Below are 23995 nucleotides of genomic sequence, written 5' to 3'. Positions count from 1 at the left end.
AATTTAGCACCCCATTGTTCCCCACTCCTTATTTTTTTGCCCATGATTCTGTAGTATTGATCCATTTATGTCTATTCTGTAAACCCCATCCAGACCCTCTTATATACTTAATTCAAAAAAAGAAAAATATCGTTGTGGTAAATACATATAGGCAAAAAAAAAACCAATTCCTTTCAACTCAGTTACTTGTAACCATTATATACAACCATTATTACTTTGAGACGACCCCTAACATCTTACCTGTCGTAGTCGTTGTCAACTGTAGGTGTAGACAATTGTTGAAAAGGTCCAATATTAATAGGGCGTGAGTAGGGACGTTCATTTGTGCAATTCTCACCAAAATGTGTTTATTTTCATCGTAGTATCATGTTAACGTTTATTTTTTTTATCTCGAGGGACATTATAATTGATATTTATTAACCTAGTTAGAGTAACAAGACGCTGGTATACGATTTTCTGATTTACAATCTATTTACAAGTATAAAAATAATGCTCTACATGTAGTAGTATATAATAAGTATGTGTACATGTAATTATCAGTATACACATTTATTCATGGCTCCGTTCACAACTATCTTTAAACATTCCAGGTGTAACGTCCATATTGATTTTTTTTTAAACAGATGATATGCTTTAATACTGATCATATAACAAGTTTAAAATGTAGGACATGTAATTCCGAATATGTTCGAAAATGTGACCTATGCATTGACCAGTTCTATTAATTATTAAATATAGGATTTTAAATACCGTCGATACAGGTAAACATTCATTGACCGGACATATGTGTATAATCTAGGTCTATATTTTACAAAGGAAAGTTTATCTTAATGGAGTTCCGCGGAAATGAGCACGAACCTCTACTGAAAGCGCAACAGATCGAACAACAGCTGAAGCCAAAATGGATAAGCACACGTGTGAAAGTGATGATATATGCGATGATCAATACGATTGCTTTACTCATTGCAGGCTCAGCACAAACACAATATATTTATGAATATGTAAAAAGTCACGACTTTGCAAATAACTCGGCAACGAACTCAAATAACAGTTTTTCAAAAAATGAGAGTTGTAGTGCAAATGGTACTTCCGACTATAAAATACAAGCGATATCGGCCGACTGGTCATGGTATATTACACTAGCCGAATACGGAATTGCAATTCCATTTATTGTTTTCATTGGACCTTTGGTAGATAGAATAGGTCGTAAACCAGTTTTACTATGGAATTTATCACTTATGACTCTTTCGTTTGCAGTTAAAACACTTACTATTTATTTGAAACTGAACTTGTATTACTTTTTAGTTGGATTCGCAATTGAAGGACTTTCTGGAACATTTTCCATATTCAGTATAGCATGTTGTGCATTACTAGCGGATACAACATCGAAAGGAAAAGATAGAACTATTGTTATGGTGATATATGATGCGCTAATAGGATTAGGAGCTTTCGTTTCTTTTATAGGGACAGGATATTTAATAGAGTTCACAGGTTTTATTTATCCATTTGCTATTTCAGGTGGAATATTTTTCTTCTTTACAATTTTAGTAGCAATTACTTTAGACGAATCTCTGGTGCATCATGAAACGGAAAGTCGAATAAAAGTGTCGGCGTTTTTAGGACAAATATTTTCCTTGTTTACAAATGTAGAAAACATAAGCCGTGGTGTTAGTTATATTTTAATTTATTTAATAATATTCTTAATTTATAATATGCCATCGTCAGGATCTATAACAACGATATTTACTTTGAGTTCACCATTTTGTTGGTCTTCGGAACACATCGGGTGGTTTAGTGCTGGTAGTTCTATTTTAGTGTTTGTAGGTGGAACAGTTATTCTCAAAATTTTGCAGATATGTTTCAAAAATATTACTGATGAACTGGTTGTAATATTCGGTTTATTATCATCTGTTGCGAGTTACATACTCTTCGGATTGTCTACGAATGATTGGATGATATATGAATGTAAGTGATACGCCACATTAGGTTTAGTGAATAAGAGATATCCAATAAATTGGCGATACTCCACTAAACCAACATAGTTTTACGTAATTGGAGCTATTGCAATGAAACGTGGTTTTAGGGAACTTGGCCAGTGTGACGTAATTGCTTGCATTGTAATGAGAATGTAGCAGGGAAGTTTGTTTTTTTTTTATCTTATTTTGAAAAAAAAAAATGTAACCATACTGATTGTTAATAGTGAATCATTATTCAATATTCCATTCTTGTAAAAGTTTGAAGAATTAACAACCCTCCTGTAATTTTTCAAATTATACTGTTAAAATCGTAGATAATAAGGCTTTTATAACCAAATAGCAATGTGTGTTTAGTTATATATTTATCTTTAAAAAATGAAATTAATTTTAGTACTCTTACAGACAATTTCACAGTTCTAACTACAAGAAAAAAAAATAACGTGTCTTAAATTACGGCGTACAAAAGAAAAAAAAGTATCTTAAATTACGGCTTATAAACGGATGCGAAAGATACCACAAGTCGAAAATAAACTGATAACGCCAGGGCAAAAAAAAAAAACCTACAAAAATACAAACAACTGTACACAAAACACAACACAGAAATCTAAAGACTGAGCAACACGAACCCCATCAAAAACCGGGGCTAGAAGCTTAAATAAGCTAAATCTGCATGTGAAATTCCGTCTGAGGTAAGATTTCTACAGTCAAAGGAAATCATTGTATTCATTAAATGATTTAAAAGGTAAAGATTTTTAGTAATTTGTGGTAATAACATCCATAACTTAATGATTTACCAGTTAAAATAAATTATACATAGATTTCAAAGACATAACTACAGATACGGACAAAGCGACCGAGTTGGAAAAGATGCAAACCGTAAGAACAGATCAAAGGAATTAAGTAAAAAAAAAAGAAGGAAAGATCGTCTTTTTGTCGTAATAGAGTTAGTCTTATAAAACTGAAGTATCAAAATCTAGAAAAGGACAATTGTGTTGTTCATTTTAGGTTTATGGAATGTCAAGTCCATTGGGTAAATGTCTGTGGTATAATTAGAAAATTCTTGATTATTTAAATCAAAGGTATAATATTTGTTTGATCATTGGTTACGAAGTCCTTCTTTCATAAACGGAATACAAAATGTCTTTTCATTAAGATTTTATCTTTAAAAATATATTTACACTGTGTCCTTCCCGTATAAAATGTATACTAGCACATTGAAAATTAGTGTAAAACAAATTATGCGATTATTTTGTTAGAAATCCTAAAATTGCTTTGAGTACGATACATTATTTCGACACGTAGTCTTGTCAAACTTTAAACATTGATATATTTCAACTGGTTTCTTATTTTCTACATGTTTGTAGCTGCAGCAGTTGGTATTCTAAAGATTCTTCCAATACCTTTGATCAAAGCCATTTTATCCAGAGCTGTGCATCCAGATAAACAAGGTAACATAAAGTATAAGAACAAATGCGACAATGCACATTGTAAATTTTATATAAAAAAAAAAACGACAAACAAATGTTTTTTTTTGTTTATGTTAAAACAGTTCGTAAATTTCAAATGTTACGTAAAAATATCTCTACCTCATCTTTAAGTTACATTTTATAACAAGTGTATGAAGATGGTATTAATACATCATTTCAAATGAAATACTAAATATAAAAAACAAACATGGGGTGAAAATAATTGGTACCACATAAACCCTATCAGAAGTGAACCTTGGTGCGTCGATAGAGTTAACATCTCCTGTAAAGCATTATTTACAAGTCAGCTGATTCCATAGTCATATCAAAAATAGGTCAATTTTACTATTGATTGAATAATGATTACTTTATTCCTCCTTGGCTTAGACTTTCTTGCTGGAAGAACACAGTTTTCCTACATTTCATTACTGTCAATAGGTTACAATACTAATACAATTCTTTATTTTCTACTTTCAGGTGCACTTTTTTCAAATATATATCTGTTAGATACAATTTGTACAATTTTTGGATCTACCATATTTAATAACATCTATCATCATACAGTTACATTACACAAAGGATTTGTATTCTTTGTAATGGCAGGATTTCCTTTCATAGCTCTTGTTATGATGATGTAAGTTTATATAAAAAAAAACAGTTGTGCGTTGACATCACAAATCACAGTAAACGAAGATGTTAAAAAGATACTGGAATTAACTTTAAGAATCATTCTAAGTTGAGAAAATAGTCTTATGATTAAAAATAATGACACTGTCAAAGGAACTTAAATAGCATGTTTGATTGATTACATGGGAAATTAACAGTGAGTGGGTCATGAGTAGTATATGTGCATGTCTCATGTCTTTAATTATGACTTGATTTTTTTTGTCATAGACAATTTTATTTTGATTCGGCATAGCATGAAACATACAAACATAAGCTCTGATGAGTTTTTTACCGAATATATTAGATTTATCATTAAAAGCATTCGCATCTTTTCTACATTCGAGAAAATTTAGAGCTTGACATATTTTGCATAGACATTTGTTTCTTGTCGACCTTAGAATATGGTCGACCTCTAGACATGTTTTGGCTCCTATCCCATTTCTCCTTTTGTTCATAGTAACGACACATTTGTATAGAATGTGTTATGAATAATGTTAGCTTTGATACAAGTTCTTGAGAAAGATAAAAAAAAAAAAACAAACGCTTCTTTCTTTAGTTGTTAAAATTTTATATTAATATACTTATTTACAAATCAGTTTTATGTACTTATGAGAACGTTGCGTTACCATCTTTGTGTACAACATACATAATAATGTATTATGGAGGTATTATGAATCCACAGCATCTAGATGCACATGTATGTTGAAATATTTGAACGATTTTAATTATGTCATTTCAGATTTGTAACATGCAAGACAAATTCGACAAAAGATCCAATCGAGTTAGACATCGATAATCCGCAAATACAAAATTCCGATACGCCATCTTGACAACTTTATGAAAAAGTCGGATTTTCAGATTATTTTATAATTGGCAAAAATAACTCTCCTTGTAATAGACTTAAATGTTTTGAATTCATATATAAATCTTTTTTTGTTATATTTATTTAAAAATAAAAATATTTGTTCGAAGATTACATTTATTGCATGTGCCTTTTCGGTACATATGGACCGAGTGTTGTTTGTCTTTAATGTGCATGTCTATTTTGTCAGAGGAGTTGGTTATTGATGGCTGAGTTGATCCGTTGTAGTTTGTGTCTATTTTGTCAGAGGAGTTGGTTATTGATGGCTGAGTTGATCCGTTGTAGTTTGTGTCTATTTTGTCAGAGGAGTTGGTTATTGATGGCTGAGTTGATCCGTTGTACTTTGTGTCTATTTTGTCAGAGGAGTTGGTTATTGATGGCTGAGTTGATCCGTTGTAGTTTGTGTCTATTTTGTCAGAGGAGTTGGTTATTGATGGCTGAGTTGATCCGTTGTAGTTTGTGTCTATTTCGTCAGAAGAGTTGGTTATTGATGGCTGAGTTGATCCGTTGTACTTTGTGTCTATTTTGTCAGAGGAGTTGGTCATTGATGGCTGAGTTGATCCGTTGTACTTTGTCTCTATTTTGTCGGAGGAGTTGGTTATTGATGGCTGAGTTGATCCGTTGTACTTTGTAACTATTTTGTCAGAGGAGTTGGTTATTGATGGATGAGTTGATCCGTTGTACTTTGTGTCTATTTTGTCGGAGGAGTTGGTTATTGATGGCTGAGTTGATCCATAGTACTTTGTGTCATTTTTGTCAGAGGAGTTGGTTATTGATGGCTGAGTTGATCGATTGTACTTTGTGTCTTTTTTGTCAGAGGAGTTGGTTATTGATGGCTGAGTTGATCCGTTGTAGTTTGTGTCTATTTTGTCAGAGGAGTTGGTTATTGATGGCTGAGTTGATCCGTTGTACTTTGTGTTTATTTTGTTAGTGGAGTTTGTTATTGATGGATGAGGTGATCCGTTGTACTTTGTGTCTATTTTGTCAGAGGAGTTGGTTATTGGTGGCTGAGTTGATCCGTTGTACTTTGTGTCTATTTCGTCAGAGGAGTTGGTTATTGATGGCTGAGTTGATCCGTTGTACTTTGTGTCTATTTCGTCAGAGGAGTTGGTTATTGATGGCTGAGTTGATCCGTTGTACTTTGTGTCTATTTTGTCAGAGGAGTTGGTTATTGATGGCTGAGTTGATCTGTTGTAGTTTGTGTCTATTTTGTCAGAGGAGTTGGTAATTGATGGCTGAGTTGATCCGTTGTACTTTGTGTCTATTTTGTCAGAGGAGTTGGTTATTGTTGGCTGAGTTGATCCGTTGTACTTTGTGTCTATTTCGTCAGAAGAGTTGGTTATTGATGGCTGAGTTGATCCGTTGTACTTTGTGTCTATTTTGTCAGAGGAGTTGGTTATTGATGGCTAAGTTGATCCATTGTACTTTGTGTCTATTTTGTCAGAGGAGTTGTGTCTATTTTGTCAGAGGAGTTGGTTATTGATGGCTGAGTTGATCCGTTGTACTTTGTGTCTATTTTGTCAGAGGAGTTGGTTATTGATGGCTGAGTTGATGCATTGTACTTTGTGTCTATTTTGTCAGAGGAGTTGTGTCTATTATGTCAGAGGAGTTGGTTATTGATGGCTGAGTTGATCCATTGTACTTTGTGTCTATTTTGTCAGAGAAGTTGGTTATTGATGGCTGAGTTGATCCGTTGTAGTTTGTGTCTATTTTGTCAGAGGAGTTGGTTATTGATGGCTGAGTTGATCCGTTGTAGTTTGTGTCTATTTTGTCAGAGGAGTTGGTTATTGATGGCTGAGTTGATCCGTTGTACTTTGTGTCTATTTTGTCAGAGGAGTTGGTTATTGATGGCTGAGTTGATCCGTTGTAGTTTGTGTCTATTTTGTCAGAGGAGTTGGTTATTGATGGCTGAGTTGATCCGTTGTAGTTTGTGTCTATTTTGTCAGAGGAGTTGGTTATTGATGGCTGAGTTGATCCGTTGTACTTTGTGTCTATTTTGTCAGAGGAGTTGGTCATTGATGGCTGAGTTGATCCGTTGTACTTTGTGTCTATTTTGTCAGAGGAGTTGGTTATTGATGGCTGAGTTGATCCGTTGTACTTTGTGTCTATTTTGTCGGAGGAGTTGGTTATTGATGGCTGAGTTGATCCGTAGTACTTTGTGTCTATTTTGTCAGAGGAGTTGGTTATTGATGGTTGAGTTGATCCGCTGTACTTTGTAACTATTTTGTCAGAGGAGTTGGTTATTGATGGATGAGTTGATCCGTTGTACTTTGTGTCTATTTTGTCGGAGGAGTTGGTTATTGATGGCTGAGTTGATCCGTAGTACTTTGTGTCATTTTTGTCAGAGGAGTTGGTTATTGATGGCTGAGTTGATCGATTGTACTTTGTGTCTTTTTTGTCAGAGGAGTTGGTTATTGATGGCTGAGTTGATCCGTTGTAGTTTGTGTCTATTTTGTCAGAGGAGTTGGTTATTGATGGCTGAGTTGATCCGTTGTACTTTGTGTTTATTTTGTTAGTGGAGTTTGTTAATGTGGATGAGGTGATCCGTTGTACTTTGTGTCTATTTCGTCAGAGGAGTTGGTTATTGGTGGCTGAGTTGATCCGTTGTACTTTGTGTCTATTTCGTCACAGGAGTTGGTTATTGATGGCTGAGTTGACCCGTTGTACTTTGTGTCTATTTCGTCAGAGGAGTTGGTTATTGATGGCTGAGTTGATCCGTTGTACTTTGTGTCTATTTTGTCAGAGGAGTTGGTTATTGATGGCTGAGTTGATCCGTTGTAGTTTGTGTCTATTTTGTCAGAGGAGTTGGTTATTGATGGCTGAGTTGATCCGTTGTACTTTGTGTCTATTTCGTCAGAGGAGTTGGTTATTGATGGCTGAGTTGATCCGTTGTAGTTTGTGTCTATTTTGTCAGAGGAGTTGGTTATTGATGGCTGAGTTGATCCGTTGTACTTTGTGTCTATTTTGTCAGAGGAGTTGGTTATTGATGGCTGAGTTGATCCGTTGTAGTTTGTGTCTATTTTGTCAGAGGAGTTGGTTATTGATGGCTGAGTTGATCCGTTGTAGTTTGTGTCTATTTTGTCAGAGGAGTTGGTTATTGATGGCTGAGTTGATCCGTTGTACTTTGTGTCTATTTTGTCAGAGGAGTTGGTTATTGATGGCTGAGTTGATCCGTTGTAGTTTGTGTCTATTTTGTCAGAGGAGTTGGTTATTGATGGCTGAGTTGATCCGTTGTAGTTTGTGTCTATTTCGTCAGAAGAGTTGGTTATTGATGGCTGAGTTGATCCGTTGTACTTTGTGTCTATTTTGTCAGAGGAGTTGGTCATTGATGGCTGAGTTGATCCGTTGTACTTTGTCTCTATTTTGTCGGAGGAGTTGGTTATTGATGGCTGAGTTGATCCGTTGTACTTTGTAACTATTTTGTCAGAGGAGTTGGTTATTGATGGATGAGTTGATCCGTTGTACTTTGTGTCTATTTTGTCGGAGGAGTTGGTTATTGATGGCTGAGTTGATCCATAGTACTTTGTGTCATTTTTGTCAGAGGAGTTGGTTATTGATGGCTGAGTTGATCGATTGTACTTTGTGTCTTTTTTGTCAGAGGAGTTGGTTATTGATGGCTGAGTTGATCCGTTGTAGTTTGTGTCTATTTTGTCAGAGGAGTTGGTTATTGATGGCTGAGTTGATCCGTTGTACTTTGTGTCTATTTCGTCAGAGGAGTTGGTTATTGATGGCTGAGTTGATCCGTTGTAGTTTGTGTCTATTTTGTCAGAGGAGTTGGTTATTGATGGCTGAGTTGATCCGTTGTACTTTGTGTCTATTTTGTCAGAGGAGTTGGTTATTGTTGGCTGAGTTGATCCGTTGTACTTTGTGTCTATTTCGTCAGAAGAGTTGGTTATTGATGACTGAGTTGATCCGTTGTACTTTGTGTCTATTTTGTCAGAGGAGTTGGTTATTGATGGCTAAGTTGATCCATTGTACTTTGTGTCTATTTTGTCAGAGGAGTTGTGTCTATTTTGTCAGAGGAGTTGGTTATTGATGGCTGAGTTGATCCGTTGTACTTTGTGTCTATTTTGTCAGAGGAGTTGGTTATTGATGGCTGAGTTGATCCATTGTACTTTGTGTCTATTTTGTCAGAGGAGTTGTGTCTATTATGTCAGAGGAGTTGGTTATTGATGGCTGAGTTGATCCATTGTACTTTGTGTCTATTTCGTCAGAGGAGTTGGTTATTGATTGCTGAGTTGATCCGTTGTACTTTGTGTCTATTTTGTCAGAGGAGTTGGTTATTGATGGCTGAGTTGATCCGTTGTACTTTGTGTCTATTTTGTCAGAGGAGTTGGTTATTGATGGCTGAGTTGATCCGTTGTACTTTATGTCTATTTCGTCAGAGGAGTTTGTTATTGATGGCTGAGTTGATCCGTTGTAGTTTGTGTCTATTTTGTCAGAGGAGTTGGTTATTGATGGCTGAGTTGATCCGTTGTACTTTGTGTCTATTTCGTCAGAGGAGTTGGTTATTGATGGATGAGTTGATCCGTTGTACTTTGTGTCTATTTTGTCAGAGGAGTTGGTTATTGATGGCTGAGTTGATCCGTTGTACTTTGTGTCTATTTCGTCAGAGGAGTTGGTTATTGATGGCTGAGTTGATCCGTTGTACTTTGTGTCTATTTCGTCAGAGGAGTTGGTTATTGATGGCTGAGTTGATCCGTTGTACTTTGTGTCTATTTTGTCAGAGGAGTTGGTTATTGATGGCTGAGTTGATCCGTTGTACTTTGTGTCTATTTTGTCAGAGGAGTTGGTTATTGATGGCTGAGTTGATCCGTTGTACTTTGCGATATTTTTGGTAAAGTGAAGCAGGTTCATCGTGACATACAATAGTCATTCAGCAAAAAATTGGAAAAAAAATATACTTTTTCAAAATAGCCAAGGTTTCAATATTATTGTTTTTTATTGTGCACCAATGATTTCGTTGTACAAGTAATATTTTAGTTGAATCATGTACAAATATGTCTTTATGACCTAATAGAGCCTTCTGGTAGATGATCACTATGTGCCATAACCAACTGGGTGTTTGAATAAATGATATTTATTCATGTTCAGTTTATTCCTGTCGGTAATATTCATTTATATGCATAAACAATTTTTGTACGCATTAGTTATGTACTATTTTCCTTACGTTATATTTCATTCTTAGCTGTACTATTATTCCTCTTTTGACTATTGCTATGATTATATTTACAAACCACAAGTTCAGAAGATATGAAAATTCTTGCATAAGTAATCGAACATTGACCAATCTGTTTATTTGTTTTATACAGGTTGATTTAATTGACCTATAACGGGTATATATGAAATGATACCAAACACATCTATATTATTTCACTATAGCATCTTAATATGGTCTGAGTGAAAGTTATATCTGAAAATGGAGGAACACAAACCGCTATTGTATGAGCAACAGCTTCGGCAACAGCAAAAATCAACATGGATAAGTACACGCTGGAAAGTTATGATATATGTGATAATAAATACTCTTGGTTTGGCCATTTCCGGCTCCGCAACGACACAATATATTTATGCTTACGTTAAAAGTCACGACTCTGCAAAAAATTCGATGGGGAATTCAAATCAGAATCATTCGAAAATTGTATCTCAGAGTTGTACTGTAAATGGCACTTCCGACGATGACATACAGGCCATAGCGTCCGACTGGGTATGGTATATTACACTAGCCGAATACGGAATTGCTATTCCATTTATTATTTTCGTTGGACCTATGGTAGATAGAATAGGACGGAAAAAGATTTTGCTATGGAATTTAACAGTTATGGCAATTTCCTTTGCAATGAAGGCGGTAGCTATTTACTTTGATCTTAATTTGTATTACTTTTTATTTGGATTTGCAGTTGAAGGACTTTCTGGTACATACAATACTTTCCACATTGCAAGTGTGTCACTGTTAGCAGACGGAACATCAAAAGGAAAAGAAAGAACGATTGTTTTAGCTATATATGATGCATCACTAGGATTTGGAATTTTCTTTTCTTATATAAGTACGGGATATCTGATAGACTTTGCAGGTTATATGTATCCTTTCGCTATTTCAGGGGGGATTATTTTCTTCTTAGTAATTTTAGTGGTATTCACTTTAAATGAGACTTGGAAAAAAAATGAAGAAACACAAATGTCAATATCTCCCGGAGAAATATTTTCCTGGTGTACCAGAAGTGAAAATATAACCCGCAGTGTAAATTACGTTTTGATGTATTTGTTAATATTCTTTATTAATATGATGTCACTGTCTGCAAGCAGCTCTATAAGAATGATATATACATTGAGTTCACCATTTTGTTGGTCTTCAGAATATATCGGTTGGTTTAGTGGTTGCAATGATATTGTAGTGTTTGTAGGCGGAACAATAATTCTTAAAGTTTTACAGATATGCTTCAAAAATATTACAGACGAATTGATTGTATCAATTGGTTTTGTGTCCTCTATCGCAAGTTTAACATTATTTGGATTATCGAAAAATAACTGGATGTTGTATGGAGGTAAAATATAAACTGATTTACTTTATAAAGCATATACAACTTTAAACTACCAAAGAAAACAATCAGAATATAAAAAATTAAGATCAGCATTTTTTTCGAAATCCATTAAAGTAAAGATTAAGTCTAAGACATCGTCGTCTTAAGATGGCTTGTGTAATGCCAATTTTTTTATATAAGAAGATACAGAACAATGGTAACACAATATGGGCGGGTAACACTCGTCACCGTGTTTTTTTCTGCACGAGTAGTGAGGAAAAGATCCGAGGTAATTGCCGATGTTTTGTATTTAAAGTTTAACTTTCTGATTCAAATAAAAGCAACAGTAGTATACCGCTATTCGAAACTCATAAATCGATTGAGAAAAAAAAAACAAATCCGGGTTACAAACTAAAACTGAGGGAAACACATCGAATATAAGAGAACAAAGACACAACAGAAACACAACACTAAAATGCAACACACACAGAAACGAACTATAATATAACAATGGCCATTTTCCTGTCTTGGTATAGGACATTTTAAGAAAAAATGGTAGGTTGAACCTGGTTTTGTGGCTAGCCAAACCTCCCGCTTTTATGGCAATGTTAAATATAACATTAAAATGACAAGATTACATGACAGGACTACAATACAAAAAAATGGGAGAACATACAGGACAGACACATACACAAATAATAGCTATCAAAAGGTACAAGGCTTATAATTTAATACGCCAGACGCGTGTTACGTCTTCACAAGACCCATCAGTGATGCTCAGATAAAAAAAGTTCGAAAACCAAAACAAATTACAAAGTTGAAGAGCATTGAGGACCAAAAGTTCCAAAAAGTTGTGCCAAATACGGCTAAGGTTATATGCCTGGGATAAGAAAATCCTTAGTATTTAGAATAATTCATACTTTTGCAAACAGTAAATTTATAAAAATGACTATATAATAGATATACATGTTAACACCGAAGTGGTGACTTACTACAGAATAAAAACAAATACGTAAAACAACCTAAATCAGCACAGCCGAACAACGTATTATATGTTAGCCGAAGAGATCGACGCACAATGTGACGTCACATATAAATTTCTATAAATTTCCAAAAAATAGGATAGAGTTCAAGATTAGGTTTGTAATACCGATATAACATGTATTAATAACAATGAAAATTACAATACTTATTAATATACAATTGTGGTAGTAATTAGATAATTAATTGTATTATCAAGCTAGAACATCAAAACTATTTATTTTGTAAAAATATTTCCTTTCTCTATTGGAACTGTACACGTATACCAAACAACAAAATTATTTTCATTTACCTGTGTTTAAAGTAATTGCAAATGGCTGATATTTTTGTTCGAGCATATTGTTTTTCTTAAACTGTTTAACATTTCATACCGATATAACATGTTACTTTTATTATTCTTCCCTTAGTTTATTTATTTTGTATTTACATTGTATCATAGGTCAAATTTATTTGTTCAGTGTATGTTCACTGGTGTTAATATGTCCTTTGATTGAGTTAAGCTATTTCAGTTGATATTTTATAGTGTGTCTTTCTATGTTGTGATGTTACACTATTGTTTCAGAAAAAGGGTGAAGGTTTGGTACCATTTAAACGTTTAAACCCGCTGCATTTGTTTGCACCTGTCCTAAGTCAGGAATCTGATGTTCAGTAGTTGTCGTTTGTTGATGTGGTTCATAAGTGTTTCTCGTTTTTTATATAGATTATACCGTTGGTTTTAACGTTTGAATGGTTTTACACTAGTAATTTTTGGGGCCCTTTATAGCTTACTGTTCGGTGTGAGCCAAGGCTCCGTGTTGAAGACCGTACTTTGACCTAATATGGTTTACTTTTATAGATTTTGACTTGGATGGAGAGTTTTCTCATTGGCACTCATACCACATCTTCTTATATCTATATGTCGGTATTTCTTCTAAATCAAACTGTAAACCAAATACATCGTATAAATTTAGTTGAACCAAACTAAAATCTTATAAATGAACTGGGTTATTAATTATCTTTACCGAAACACACGAATAGAACAGAAAAAAATAAGATATACAACTACAAACGATAAGACATTTGACAAAATCCGATGAGATTAACAAATATAACATCAAAACTAAATTCATGGATTTTGGATAGAAAAATACCGTGACACGTCTTATAGCAATGCGAATTCACACTCCGTAAAACAGTCACAATCGGGAATAAGTCACGTTCGGTACTTAAAAGATCTGACGACGTAATGGCAAAATGTGAATTACATAAAACACACAATAACGAACATTTCTTTATTTGGTTAAAATGAAAACTGCATATCACATTAAAGGTAGTAATCGAGAAAATGGAATATGCGTGTTTTTGTCAATAGTTTTACCGTTTTGGTAATAAGCAATCTACAGTATTTGTCGACATTGTATTTTATTTCTTTGATATAAAAAAGCACCAATTGACTATTTTTTCCATTAGTAACACCTGTATTGTATTTTGTAGCTGCAGCAGCTGGTATTTTGAAAATTCTACCAATACCGTTAATTAAAGCCATCTTATCCAGAGTTGTACATCCAGATAAACAAGGTAAGTGGTACACTAAGATAAACACGTTAAGTCGTAAGTCAAGATAGACCAGGCTAGTGATGCAACGAGATCAACAAGGCGAATGGTATAACAAAATAAACAAGGTGAATGGGGCACTTAGATAAACTAGGTAGGTGATACGTCAAGATACACAAAATGAGAGGTAAATCAAGAGAAACAAAGTTAGTACACCAAGATGAACATGCTGAGTGGTAAGGCAAGATTAGCAAGGGGTGTGGTACATACAGATAAACATGGTTAAATGGTACATCAAGATAAACAAGATGAGTGGTGCGACAAGGTATGAGATGAGTGGTACACGAAGAAAACAAAGAGATTGCAATTCAAGATGAACAAAGCTAGAGATATCGATTGAGCATATCAAGGACACAATTGGTACGCGAGAGAATATCAATAGTTCAGAATCTCTATCATTTATCTCAAGCTTTGCAAAAAGGAATTGCTTTCACTACCACCACGACACATTCCTCATTTGATCCATTAAATGTAAGAACGTTTAGCATCGATGATTCGTGTTAAAGTGTTTTTTTCTCTGTATCGAAATTTTGTTGTGTTTATTGTTACCACTGACAATTATTTTTGTTTTCCAAACAAAGGGAATCGTGTTTTCTCTGTTTAAGCATCCAGAGTTAAAAATTGTCCATTTTTATACCCAACACATCCTCTTGTTTGCCAAAAATGGAGTTAATTAAATTTGTCGGTTTTTTTAACCTTGCTTGTGGTCTTGTCAATAACAGAATGGCCTTGTTTAGATACTTTCGAGGCCATAAAAAATATTATATGTTGTTACATTCTAGTTTGTGCGAAAAATAGGGTAGTGCGATACTATTTTCCAGGTGTATTATTGTATATATCATTTCGGCTCAATTTCATAATGTAAGAAAAACAACCTTGATATGAAAATATGTTTGTAAAGACTCCATATTTTGTGAATTGTAACCCTTTTAAGAACTCGTAATATTTTTTATTTCAGGAGCGCTGTTTTCTAATATATATCTGATAGAAACCGTATGTCAAGTTTGTGCATCTACCTTATTCAATAACATCTACCACCTAACAGTAACATTCTACAAAGGATTCGTATTCTTTGTAATGGCTGGATTTCCCTTATTAGCTCTCATTATGATGAGGATGTAAGTTGCTTAAAATATTCATTTTATGTCATGTTTTTGAAAATAGGTTATATAAGGCAATCTTTTTATTTTGTATTCCAAGTGTTATATTTCATTTGGATTTTATAAACTTTTATCATTAAAAATACTTGAAACGTTAATCACAGAAACAACAATCGAGTACAACGCAACTACCATGAGTGCCACCAATAATTAATATCCTTTCTAGAGCGCCGGAGATCAACAACATTAGGCATTTCTCAATCGTTCATTTTCTATGTAGTGATTTATGAACTGCTGTTTTTCTTTAGTCTTTTGACCATTGTGTTGTCGGTCCCTCGAATTATGATTTTGATTGTCACCTTGTCTTCATACTTTTGTCAATATATATGATGTGTTTGTCCTAAAGCATTTGATGAGAGGTTGTCGACAATGATTCTAAGAATCTGCATCAGATAATGCTGAATAACCCTGTCACAAAGAGAGAACGTTTTATCAACGTTTGGTATCATAACTTTCGAAGATGTCTTCAACCACGCCCAAATAACAATGCATTGTTTCAAAGTACAATGTAACAAGGCATGGAAAACTGCATTTTTTATTTGAAAAATCTTATTTTTGATATTATGTTTCATATGCAGATATTTTAAAAGCTTGAGTAATTCAGACTAATCATTACCTAGTGTAGTAGAAATCACATGGTAGTTTTGTTTTCTTTTTCAGATTTATAAAGTGTGCGAAAGTTGCATCAAAAGATCAAACCGAGATAGTCATCGAAAGACCAAACATTCAAAAATCAAATAAGTCAACTTGACAATTTAAAATATTTCTCCACAATATTTCTTAGTAGAATAAAAAGATTGATATTTCATAATTAAACAAATTTCATGTGGCTGGTGTAAACCCCGAATTTAGGTAAAGGGAACCGAAAGACCACCAACTTCAAATTATTGGATTTAAAAAAAAAAAAATTTTCTAAGGAAATTTTTTTCAACCAGATTTATATTTTAATTCTTCTTGGTTCTGAGCTATCAGAAGATATAAAGGCTCGGAAATGTAATATTTGTTACGTCAATCAAAATCGTCTTATATAATGTTATTTGGTTAACTTCTTGTGGCCAATATGTCATGCTTATTTAGAACAAGAAAAAAAAATAACCGTTTTAATAGGTAGGATCCATTTTCCTATACCCTATCAAACCATTAGTGTCCATGTCTATTTGAAAATAACTGTCATTATAGTAGTAAAGTGCTAATATTTAATTTGACACCCTAGTGTCGGATACATTATTGGTAACATATCATCTAGACTTTTAATTAATTGTATTTTTTTGCCGGAAGTGGGAATGATATCAAGTAAATTAATTGCCATCTACAAAGTCCATGTGCAAAAAGGAAGATGACTACTTTTGGCATTTTTAATTCATATTTTTTTATGTATTTGTTAAATGTCACCAAAAACTACTTATCTGTGAACAAGGTGAAAACAAATCCTGTTCTTTTACCAAGTCAGGAACCTCGTCAGCGGGTGTCTTGTATCAAATCCTAATTGTTTTTCTTTTATTCTTTTGAACGATTCTAATGGCAGATCTTTGATAGTAATGTTTAATTTATTTTCAACTTTAAAAAATAAAGACTTGTGACGAATTCGAGCTAGTCTGTCCTCTAGATCTTTTCTGATTATTTTTGTCGTTGGATTACTGTCTCATTGGGACAATATTTTATTCATATTCACAAGAATGATTTTTCAACTGATTTGCAAGTTGTAAAAGCACAAACATCATTCACTACCCAAGTCATGGCTAAAAGAGCAACATGAATAAAAAGAAAAGCTTCCAGTTTGATGAAAAGCAAGTTGATATAATCCACTGAAATATCAAATATTCCGTATTAAAAGACATTAAGCCCAAACGCAAAAACAAACGAGTTTATTGATAATTTTGTTGTGTCATCAACGGCTATGATACATTTGTACCATTTGATATTAACATATAAGTTGTTATTCTCCGAGGGTACCATCAGCTCAGTAATTAGTGCCTCAGTATTGACATAATTTATAACAACCTTTTCTTAAATTTTCCGTTGATAAATTAGCAACTTATGTTTCATCTCCAGAAGGCAAAGTTGATTTTCCCTTAGCTGTATTTGGCAAAGCCTTTCGGATTTCTAAGTCCTAAATGCTCTTCAATTTCGTATTTTATATTTTGATATTTTTGATATTTTTTAACTTTTTTCATTCAAGCCTCACTAATGAGTCTTTTGTAGACGAAACGTCCGTCTGGCGTACAAACTTTTAATCCTGGTATTTATGATGAGTTTGTTTATATGGATTAGGCCATTCTTGTTAGTATACAAATTAGAACATGTGGTATGATTGCCAATGTGACAACTATCCACCAGAGACAACGAAAAAGACGTAATCAACTATTGCTAGGTTATCATCTTCAACAATGTACAAAAACCATACCGCATAGTAAGCTATAAAAGAATCGACATGGCAAAATGTAAAACAATTCGAACGATAAAATTGCCCGATTCATGTACAATACAATAAACGAAAAAATAAACTGCTACCAACAACAACCACTGAATTGGGACAAACACATACAGAATGTGACGGGATGAAACATGTCTTAACTTGGGACAGCGGTGTAACAACACAACATAAGAACAGAATGTGAAATTAGGTAGAGGAATAAAACGACACTTTCGGTCCCTTTATGCCATATAGCTCCTCATGTATCCGAATACTTATACGTCCTTGGCTTTCAAATGTTTTGGTTTTGACCGTTCCTGATTACGGTAAATCCTGAAAAACACTACGGAAACGCCAAATTTATAATGTGGGATTTTCATATTGTATATCCTACGAAGATATCTTCATCTTAAATCTAATATTATTTATATACTCTTTTGTGTACTAAATATACACGTGATTGTTAATTGTAAACAACACCATCTCTCATAAGACTTTATTAGATAAAATTATTTGTAATTGTCATGGTTTGATATAAATAAACGGAAAGGATAATGAACTTCATGTAGTAAACAATTTTCGATCAGTTAGGAATGGACGAAAAAGAGAGCTTAATTCATCAAAATGCAACCGGAAAAATCTTAACACGAATATGGGTTCAACTTTTTATTTTCAAAATGCTCTCTGGATTTCAATCTGAAATGTCATCCGTGAACGATGGACAGTATATTTATCACTTTGTAAAACAACATTTATTAAATGACACATTTACCAATGGCAGTACAGTATCAACAGAAAATAGGAGCATAGAGATTGAGAGTTGTCAGGTGGGAAACAAATCATCAAATTCCTTAGAATCTAAAGCCCAAAGTAAGGCTACAACGATAAACCAGTATTCCGAAATGATAAGTTCGGGAATTTCCGTCATGATAATGATCGTATTAGGACCAATGACTGATAGAATTGGTAGAAAATTCTTACTTGTATGGAATGTATCAATGCTGCTGATAGGCATGAGTATCAGAACATATGTAGTTTACAACAGCATGAATGTGTATCTGGTCTTAATATCGTCTGTATTCAATGGTCTCTCGGGGACACACTATACATACGACCTTGCTTCGTCAGGCATAATGGCTGACACTACTTCAAAGGATAAACAAAGATCATTCGTGATGATTCTTTATACATGCGCAAATGGCATTGGTTTCTTTATAGCACAGATTATAACGGGTTATTCCATTCATTATTTTGGATACATACCACAGTATTTTATTTGTGCTGGTATTCTTTTGATTCTTAATACATCTATAATTGTATTTCTCAAGGAACAAAGGCCTAAACCAGCCAAACATAACGTAAAGGTTTGTTCTGTTTCACTGAAATCTCAAATCTGGTCGATGATAACAGACGCAAACATAGGAAACAGGAAACATATTTTCTCGTGGCTGTTTGTTTTTATCCTACTAAAACTATCAGGAACTGCATACGCACCAATTAGCAATCTTTATAAGTTAGGTTGGCCGTTTTGTTGGAGTTCAGAACGTATAGGATGGTATGGAGCAGGTTTATCAATTGCTGAGTGCATCTTTGCACCATTGATCATAGCTATATTACATCGGTGTACACCTGATGAAATAATACTACAAGTCAGTAATATATCATCTATAGTCTGTTATATGGCATATGGTCTTGCAATGAATAGCTGGATGCTATATACAGGTAAATATAGGTTAAATGAATACCATTGCGTGGTCTTAAGCTATATCTGTACTCCTTCACTAGGCCAGTTTTGAAAAAAAAACTCTTAAAACGTGGTCTTGTAGACTAAATACACAGAACTCAAGACGTTTGGATGTTTAAAATTTAGTTCTGATAGTACGTATCATTGAAAGTATGAACAAGCATCGTCATGTTTGCGTTTTCGAAAATGTAGTGCAGCACAGACCTTTGTATTTTGGTCTGTTTATTTTATTAATCTTGAATTAAGTCAACGTCCATGCAAAATCTTAAAAATAAATTACTATATATTTCATCGTCCATTAGAACTTACACAATGTATATTGTTCTCATACACATATTTTGTTTATTTTTAGTTATTGGAATTGGAGTAATAAGAGACAGTGGAGAAACCATAATAAACGCAATACTATCCAGAAAAGTCAATTCTGATAAACAAGGTAAACAGATGATCATACTGAACCTTTACTACACTATTTAGTAAATAATCAAATAAACAATATGAGAGAACGGGTAATGAAATAATTTCAAATTCATTCTCGGTTACCAGCAGTTAAATTAGTTATGTTGTGACTACAAATAATATTTGGGAATATATGGGACCCATTAGAAAATTGTATTAAGCGACCCAGCAGTCGAACTTAAATGTGACGTCAAAATATTAAGACATTGTGAATGTTTTACCAAATGGTATATGGACCATATACCATCATTTAATTGCATAATACGGCCTAACATTCAATTTGGGTTGCTTTCGTCCAATGAAACAACAAGACTGCTGAAATGCAGAAATTTTCTAATTTCCATCTTACAACACTTAAATTAATTTGTTTCTACTAAATGTTTAGGAAATAATTGTTCATCTATCTGAGTTAAACGATCGGAAAGGTTTAAGAGAGACACATTTGACTTTTTTTTTACATCGCGATGACCATGAGGGCATTCCGATGTATTGCTATCGCCTAGATTTCCATTTACGTAACTTTCGGTTTGGCTTTGTAACCGATCTATAAACATGATAAATACACGGATATTAACGAGTGCAAAATAAAATTCCTTATCGTTTGTTATAAATACATCTCTTCAATGAATACTGACACCAATATTTTTGTTTAGAACATAAGTTAATAATATGAAAATGTTTTGTCGTTAGATATATATATATAAGTAAAAATCATTGATATGGTAAAGCATGCGGAAGAATATCTCAAATACTTTTTGCGACAATCCCGACAAGGACCGGTAACTCTGCATTGAAGATTGTTTTTGCGGGAAAATATGAATGACTACTCATATTCAATCTTTTAGAAAAATCGAATTTTTACAGAAGAGTGTCCACCATGCACATGCACTGCACTCCTATTAGATTAGTAGACTAGAATGATATACAAATGGATGAAAATTATATATACATGTAACTGTTATATTAATATAAAACGTAACAACAAACCAATGTATACTGATTTGTATCACTACAATATAATAGTTATTACGGTAAGGTTGAATTTTATGTCATTTATTCATCATCCACGCACGATCTTGCCTCAGAAAAAAAATCTCTGTACATTAACCTCAGTTTCAGGTATAGAGATGTGATTTTTTTCTGTGACAAGTGCTTTTGATAATCCACAAGAACTTGCGGTCATCCGATGTTCAGTATTTCAGTACTTTGATTTAATTTCTAAACAGAAGGATAAATTTTTAAATTTAAAATGACAAGATTTTATGCAAGTGGACAGAATAAAAAAAAAACATTCACAAGTAAATACTTTTATTTATACTATCTAACAGGTGTTCTATTTTCAAATATGGCAGTATTAGATTCAGCAGTAAGAGTAATTGGTGTAGCTGCATTTTCTGACGTATATAAACAAACACGACCCATTTTTAAAGGCATGGTGTTTCTGGTAATGGGTGGACTAGTGTTACTATCTTCATTGATGGCACTGTAAGTCATTACAAGTTATCACCTTTTTTTCCATTTAGCATTTTTTGCAATGAATGCTTCATACATATTTATGTAATGTTTTAATTGCACAGGACTATTATAGTTGTTAGCTCTGTATTTTGACTTGAAGAAATGTCTTATTTAGGCGATCTTGTACGGAAGTAAAAATTGAAAAGAAAACGTTTGTAGATTTGAAATCAGTTAAACATTAATACAAGCCGATTGTGCTGAATTAAACAAAAGATCAGTAGATTTTTTTAGACTGCATTTTAGAACGGAATTACACATTGCATAGGTAAAAGATACGGAAGGAAGTATGGTATTGGTATTCAAGATAATTCTGTTATTTGCATACGACAACCATCACTTTCACAAACAACAATGCAAAAAGAAAAAAAAAGGAAAGAAAAAAAAAAACTGCACATGAGAGGAAAATGTCAAAGTTCTATAAAAATATCGATACACATAGTAACTTACTTACTAAATAGAGAAAATTATACAAAATTTGCAAGTTCTTTATCCAATTCTAAATTTGGCTTATTTAGAGTTCATTACACTTACTCTTTTATCTGCAAGACTGAGTTCAGGTGCTCAAGTAAAAAAAAAATACCCTGCTCGTGTGACATCGATAATGATACATGATAGTCTTAATTTAAAGACGCATGCTTTTATCTTTTATATTTTCTGAACTATAAATCAAATCAAATACTTTTTTTTTATTATTCCAATCAGGGTCCCACAGGGGGCATTTACAATTAACAATTATGATAGTATAAGCAACAAACATGAGACATTGTACAGTATATAAAGTGACAGATATTATAATTATAGACAAATGAAAATAGCATTAATAACAAAAATACATTAAAAGTACTTTTGAGCATTTTTTTCCTTCCTTCCTTTTTACCATTATTATTTCTATGTCCAGCAGTGGAAAAATAAAAATAAAAAAAAAAAAAAAAATATTAATAATAAAGTTTGAACAAACTGAAATTATTATCTATAAAGATGGAAATTTGTTCATCTACAGGAGACACCAAGGGACGGTGCTCTAGGATATATTGTTGATTGCGACAGGCAATAACAGCAATCCTCCCCGTGTCAGAAGCAGATGAACAAAATAAATAGAGAAACTGAATCCGGTTAATTAACAAATAATAATTATTATTTTTTTTTGAATAACAACAATTGCTAATTATGCGAAACATGTCATATAAATCTGATATTTGCTGTCTTTAACCAGGAATATACACAACTCTTTTAATACAGTTAAGTTCTCACAAGACAGCAGCCATAGCAATTTCTCTTGGGAAGTTAAGTTAATGAAATTGGGACATGATTCCAAAATAATGTGATATAAATGGTGTCTGTCTTCGTTATATTTTGTGCAATAAAAGAGAAAATGAACTTCATCTTCAATATTACCAGAGTTACACTGCTGACATAGTCTAAGGTGTGGAGGAGTACCCTGGTATCGTCCTATTTCAATCTGCAAATGGTGAGATGACACCCTAAATTTTGTTAATGATCTTCTAAGTTCAAAATTGGACATGATATTTAGATATTTTTCGAAACCATAATTATTCTTAAATTTTACATAAGTGCGGAGCTTCCCTTCTAAATTCTTGGTCAGTTGATCCTTCCAAATGTTTATGCATGTCTCTTTCAATATTTTCCTGATGGTATTTTTTGAAATATTTTTCCCATCATTTAGGTTTGCAAACCCAGGAAGAGTTTTTAAAATTTGTTGGAGAGAGCCATACCATGACGATTTATGCTATATGTCGAGTATAATTTTAGATTTTAGATCGATAAAATATCTTTTTAATTGATTTCTAATTTCAGATTGTTTACCTGTATCTATGGATGTGATCCAGCACAGAAATTATGGAAAAAACACAAAATTAATGTAGAAATAACGAAAGAAAATAAAAACTTAGTAAACTCTTAATCTGGTGTAATCACACCGATAAAACTATAAATATATCATTAAATATAGCACCAGTTTGACTGACTCTTTCTTATTAAAAAGTAGAACATAATAAATAGTATTTTTGTACAGCTAATGATGGAGTGTCAGTCCTTCATAGTACCAGTCACCAAGTAGCTAGTAACTTTATGTAGTAGTTTGTAGACTGTTCCTTGTCTTTTAGTGGCTTTTCGTGGGGTTGTTTTTACACTATTTTGCCAGTCTCTCTCCCACTCATAATTATTGATTCTCTCTTTGATATCTTCCGCCTCTATTTTAGCGGTTGCAATGCTACTTGCAATATTTAAATGTCAATATAATGGAATATTATGCGATTGTCATACAAGTGAGAGGTTTAGCTAGCTATAAAACCAGGTTTAATCCACCATTTTCTACATAAGGAAATGCCTGTACCAAGTCAGGAATATGACAGTTGTTTTCCATTCGTTTGATGTGTTTGAGCTTTTGATTTTGCCATTTGATAAGGGACTTTCCGTTTTGAATTTTTCTAGGAGTTCGGTATTTTTGTTATTTTACTTTTTATGATACATCCTGATTACCGCAGTTAAGCAATTATGTCACTGAAGTAGAGTTGCTACACTTTAAGATAAGGTTGGCTGTTCAATTTAGATCCTTCATA

At 33.2% G+C, this 23995-nt stretch overlaps 3 protein-coding genes across 3 annotated transcripts; all 3 read left to right on the top strand.

Annotated features, from left to right (window-relative positions):
* The first annotated feature begins 547 nt into the window (after positions 1-547).
* On the top strand, positions 548-5079 carry LOC127731455 (proton-coupled folate transporter-like). The gene is made up of 4 exons (XM_052240325.1): positions 548-1965; positions 3341-3424; positions 3920-4076; positions 4848-5079. The coding sequence occupies exons 1-4, from the start codon at positions 831-833 to the stop codon at positions 4936-4938; spliced, it is 1467 nt and encodes a 488-aa protein (XP_052096285.1). The 5' UTR covers positions 548-830; the 3' UTR covers positions 4939-5079.
* Positions 5080-10512: 5433 nt separating this feature from the next.
* LOC127738840 (proton-coupled folate transporter-like) lies at positions 10513-16951 on the top strand. Its single transcript, XM_052250243.1, has 4 exons — positions 10513-11515; positions 14006-14089; positions 15084-15243; positions 15946-16951. The coding sequence occupies exons 1-4, from the start codon at positions 10579-10581 to the stop codon at positions 16034-16036; spliced, it is 1272 nt and encodes a 423-aa protein (XP_052106203.1). The 5' UTR covers positions 10513-10578; the 3' UTR covers positions 16037-16951.
* Positions 16952-18059: 1108 nt separating this feature from the next.
* Positions 18060-19566, top strand: LOC127714428 (solute carrier family 46 member 3-like). Its single transcript, XM_052220491.1, has one exon. The coding sequence runs from the start codon at positions 18292-18294 to the stop codon at positions 19492-19494; it is 1203 nt and encodes a 400-aa protein (XP_052076451.1). The 5' UTR covers positions 18060-18291; the 3' UTR covers positions 19495-19566.
* The last annotated feature ends 4429 nt before the right edge of the window (positions 19567-23995 follow it).

The sequence above is a fragment of the Mytilus californianus genome, unplaced genomic scaffold (genome assembly GCF_021869535.1).
Source record: "Mytilus californianus isolate M0D057914Y unplaced genomic scaffold, xbMytCali1.0.p SCAF_1, whole genome shotgun sequence".
Lineage (NCBI taxonomy): Eukaryota > Metazoa > Mollusca > Bivalvia > Mytilida > Mytilidae > Mytilus > Mytilus californianus.
This window is presented reverse-complemented; position numbering and strand designations above follow the sequence as displayed.

Bases quoted from the DNA above. Each gene is read 5' to 3' on its own strand.
- LOC127731455 (XM_052240325.1), top strand. From the start codon at position 831: ATGGAGTTCCGCGGAAATGAGCACGAACCTCTACTGAAAGCGCAACAG. The intron at 1,966-3,340 runs GTAAGTGATACG...ACATGTTTGTAG, and splicing joins TGATTGGATGATATATGAAT to CTGCAGCAGTTGGTATTCTA. The intron at 4,077-4,847 runs GTAAGTTTATAT...ATGTCATTTCAG, and splicing joins ATAGCTCTTGTTATGATGAT to ATTTGTAACATGCAAGACAA.
- LOC127738840 (XM_052250243.1), top strand. From the start codon at position 10,579: ATGGGGAATTCAAATCAGAATCATTCGAAAATTGTATCTCAGAGTTGT. The intron at 11,516-14,005 runs GTAAAATATAAA...TGTATTTTGTAG, and splicing joins TAACTGGATGTTGTATGGAG to CTGCAGCAGCTGGTATTTTG. The intron at 15,244-15,945 runs GTAAGTTGCTTA...TTTCTTTTTCAG, and splicing joins GCTCTCATTATGATGAGGAT to ATTTATAAAGTGTGCGAAAG.
- LOC127714428 (XM_052220491.1), top strand. From the start codon at position 18,292: ATGGACGAAAAAGAGAGCTTAATTCATCAAAATGCAACCGGAAAAATC.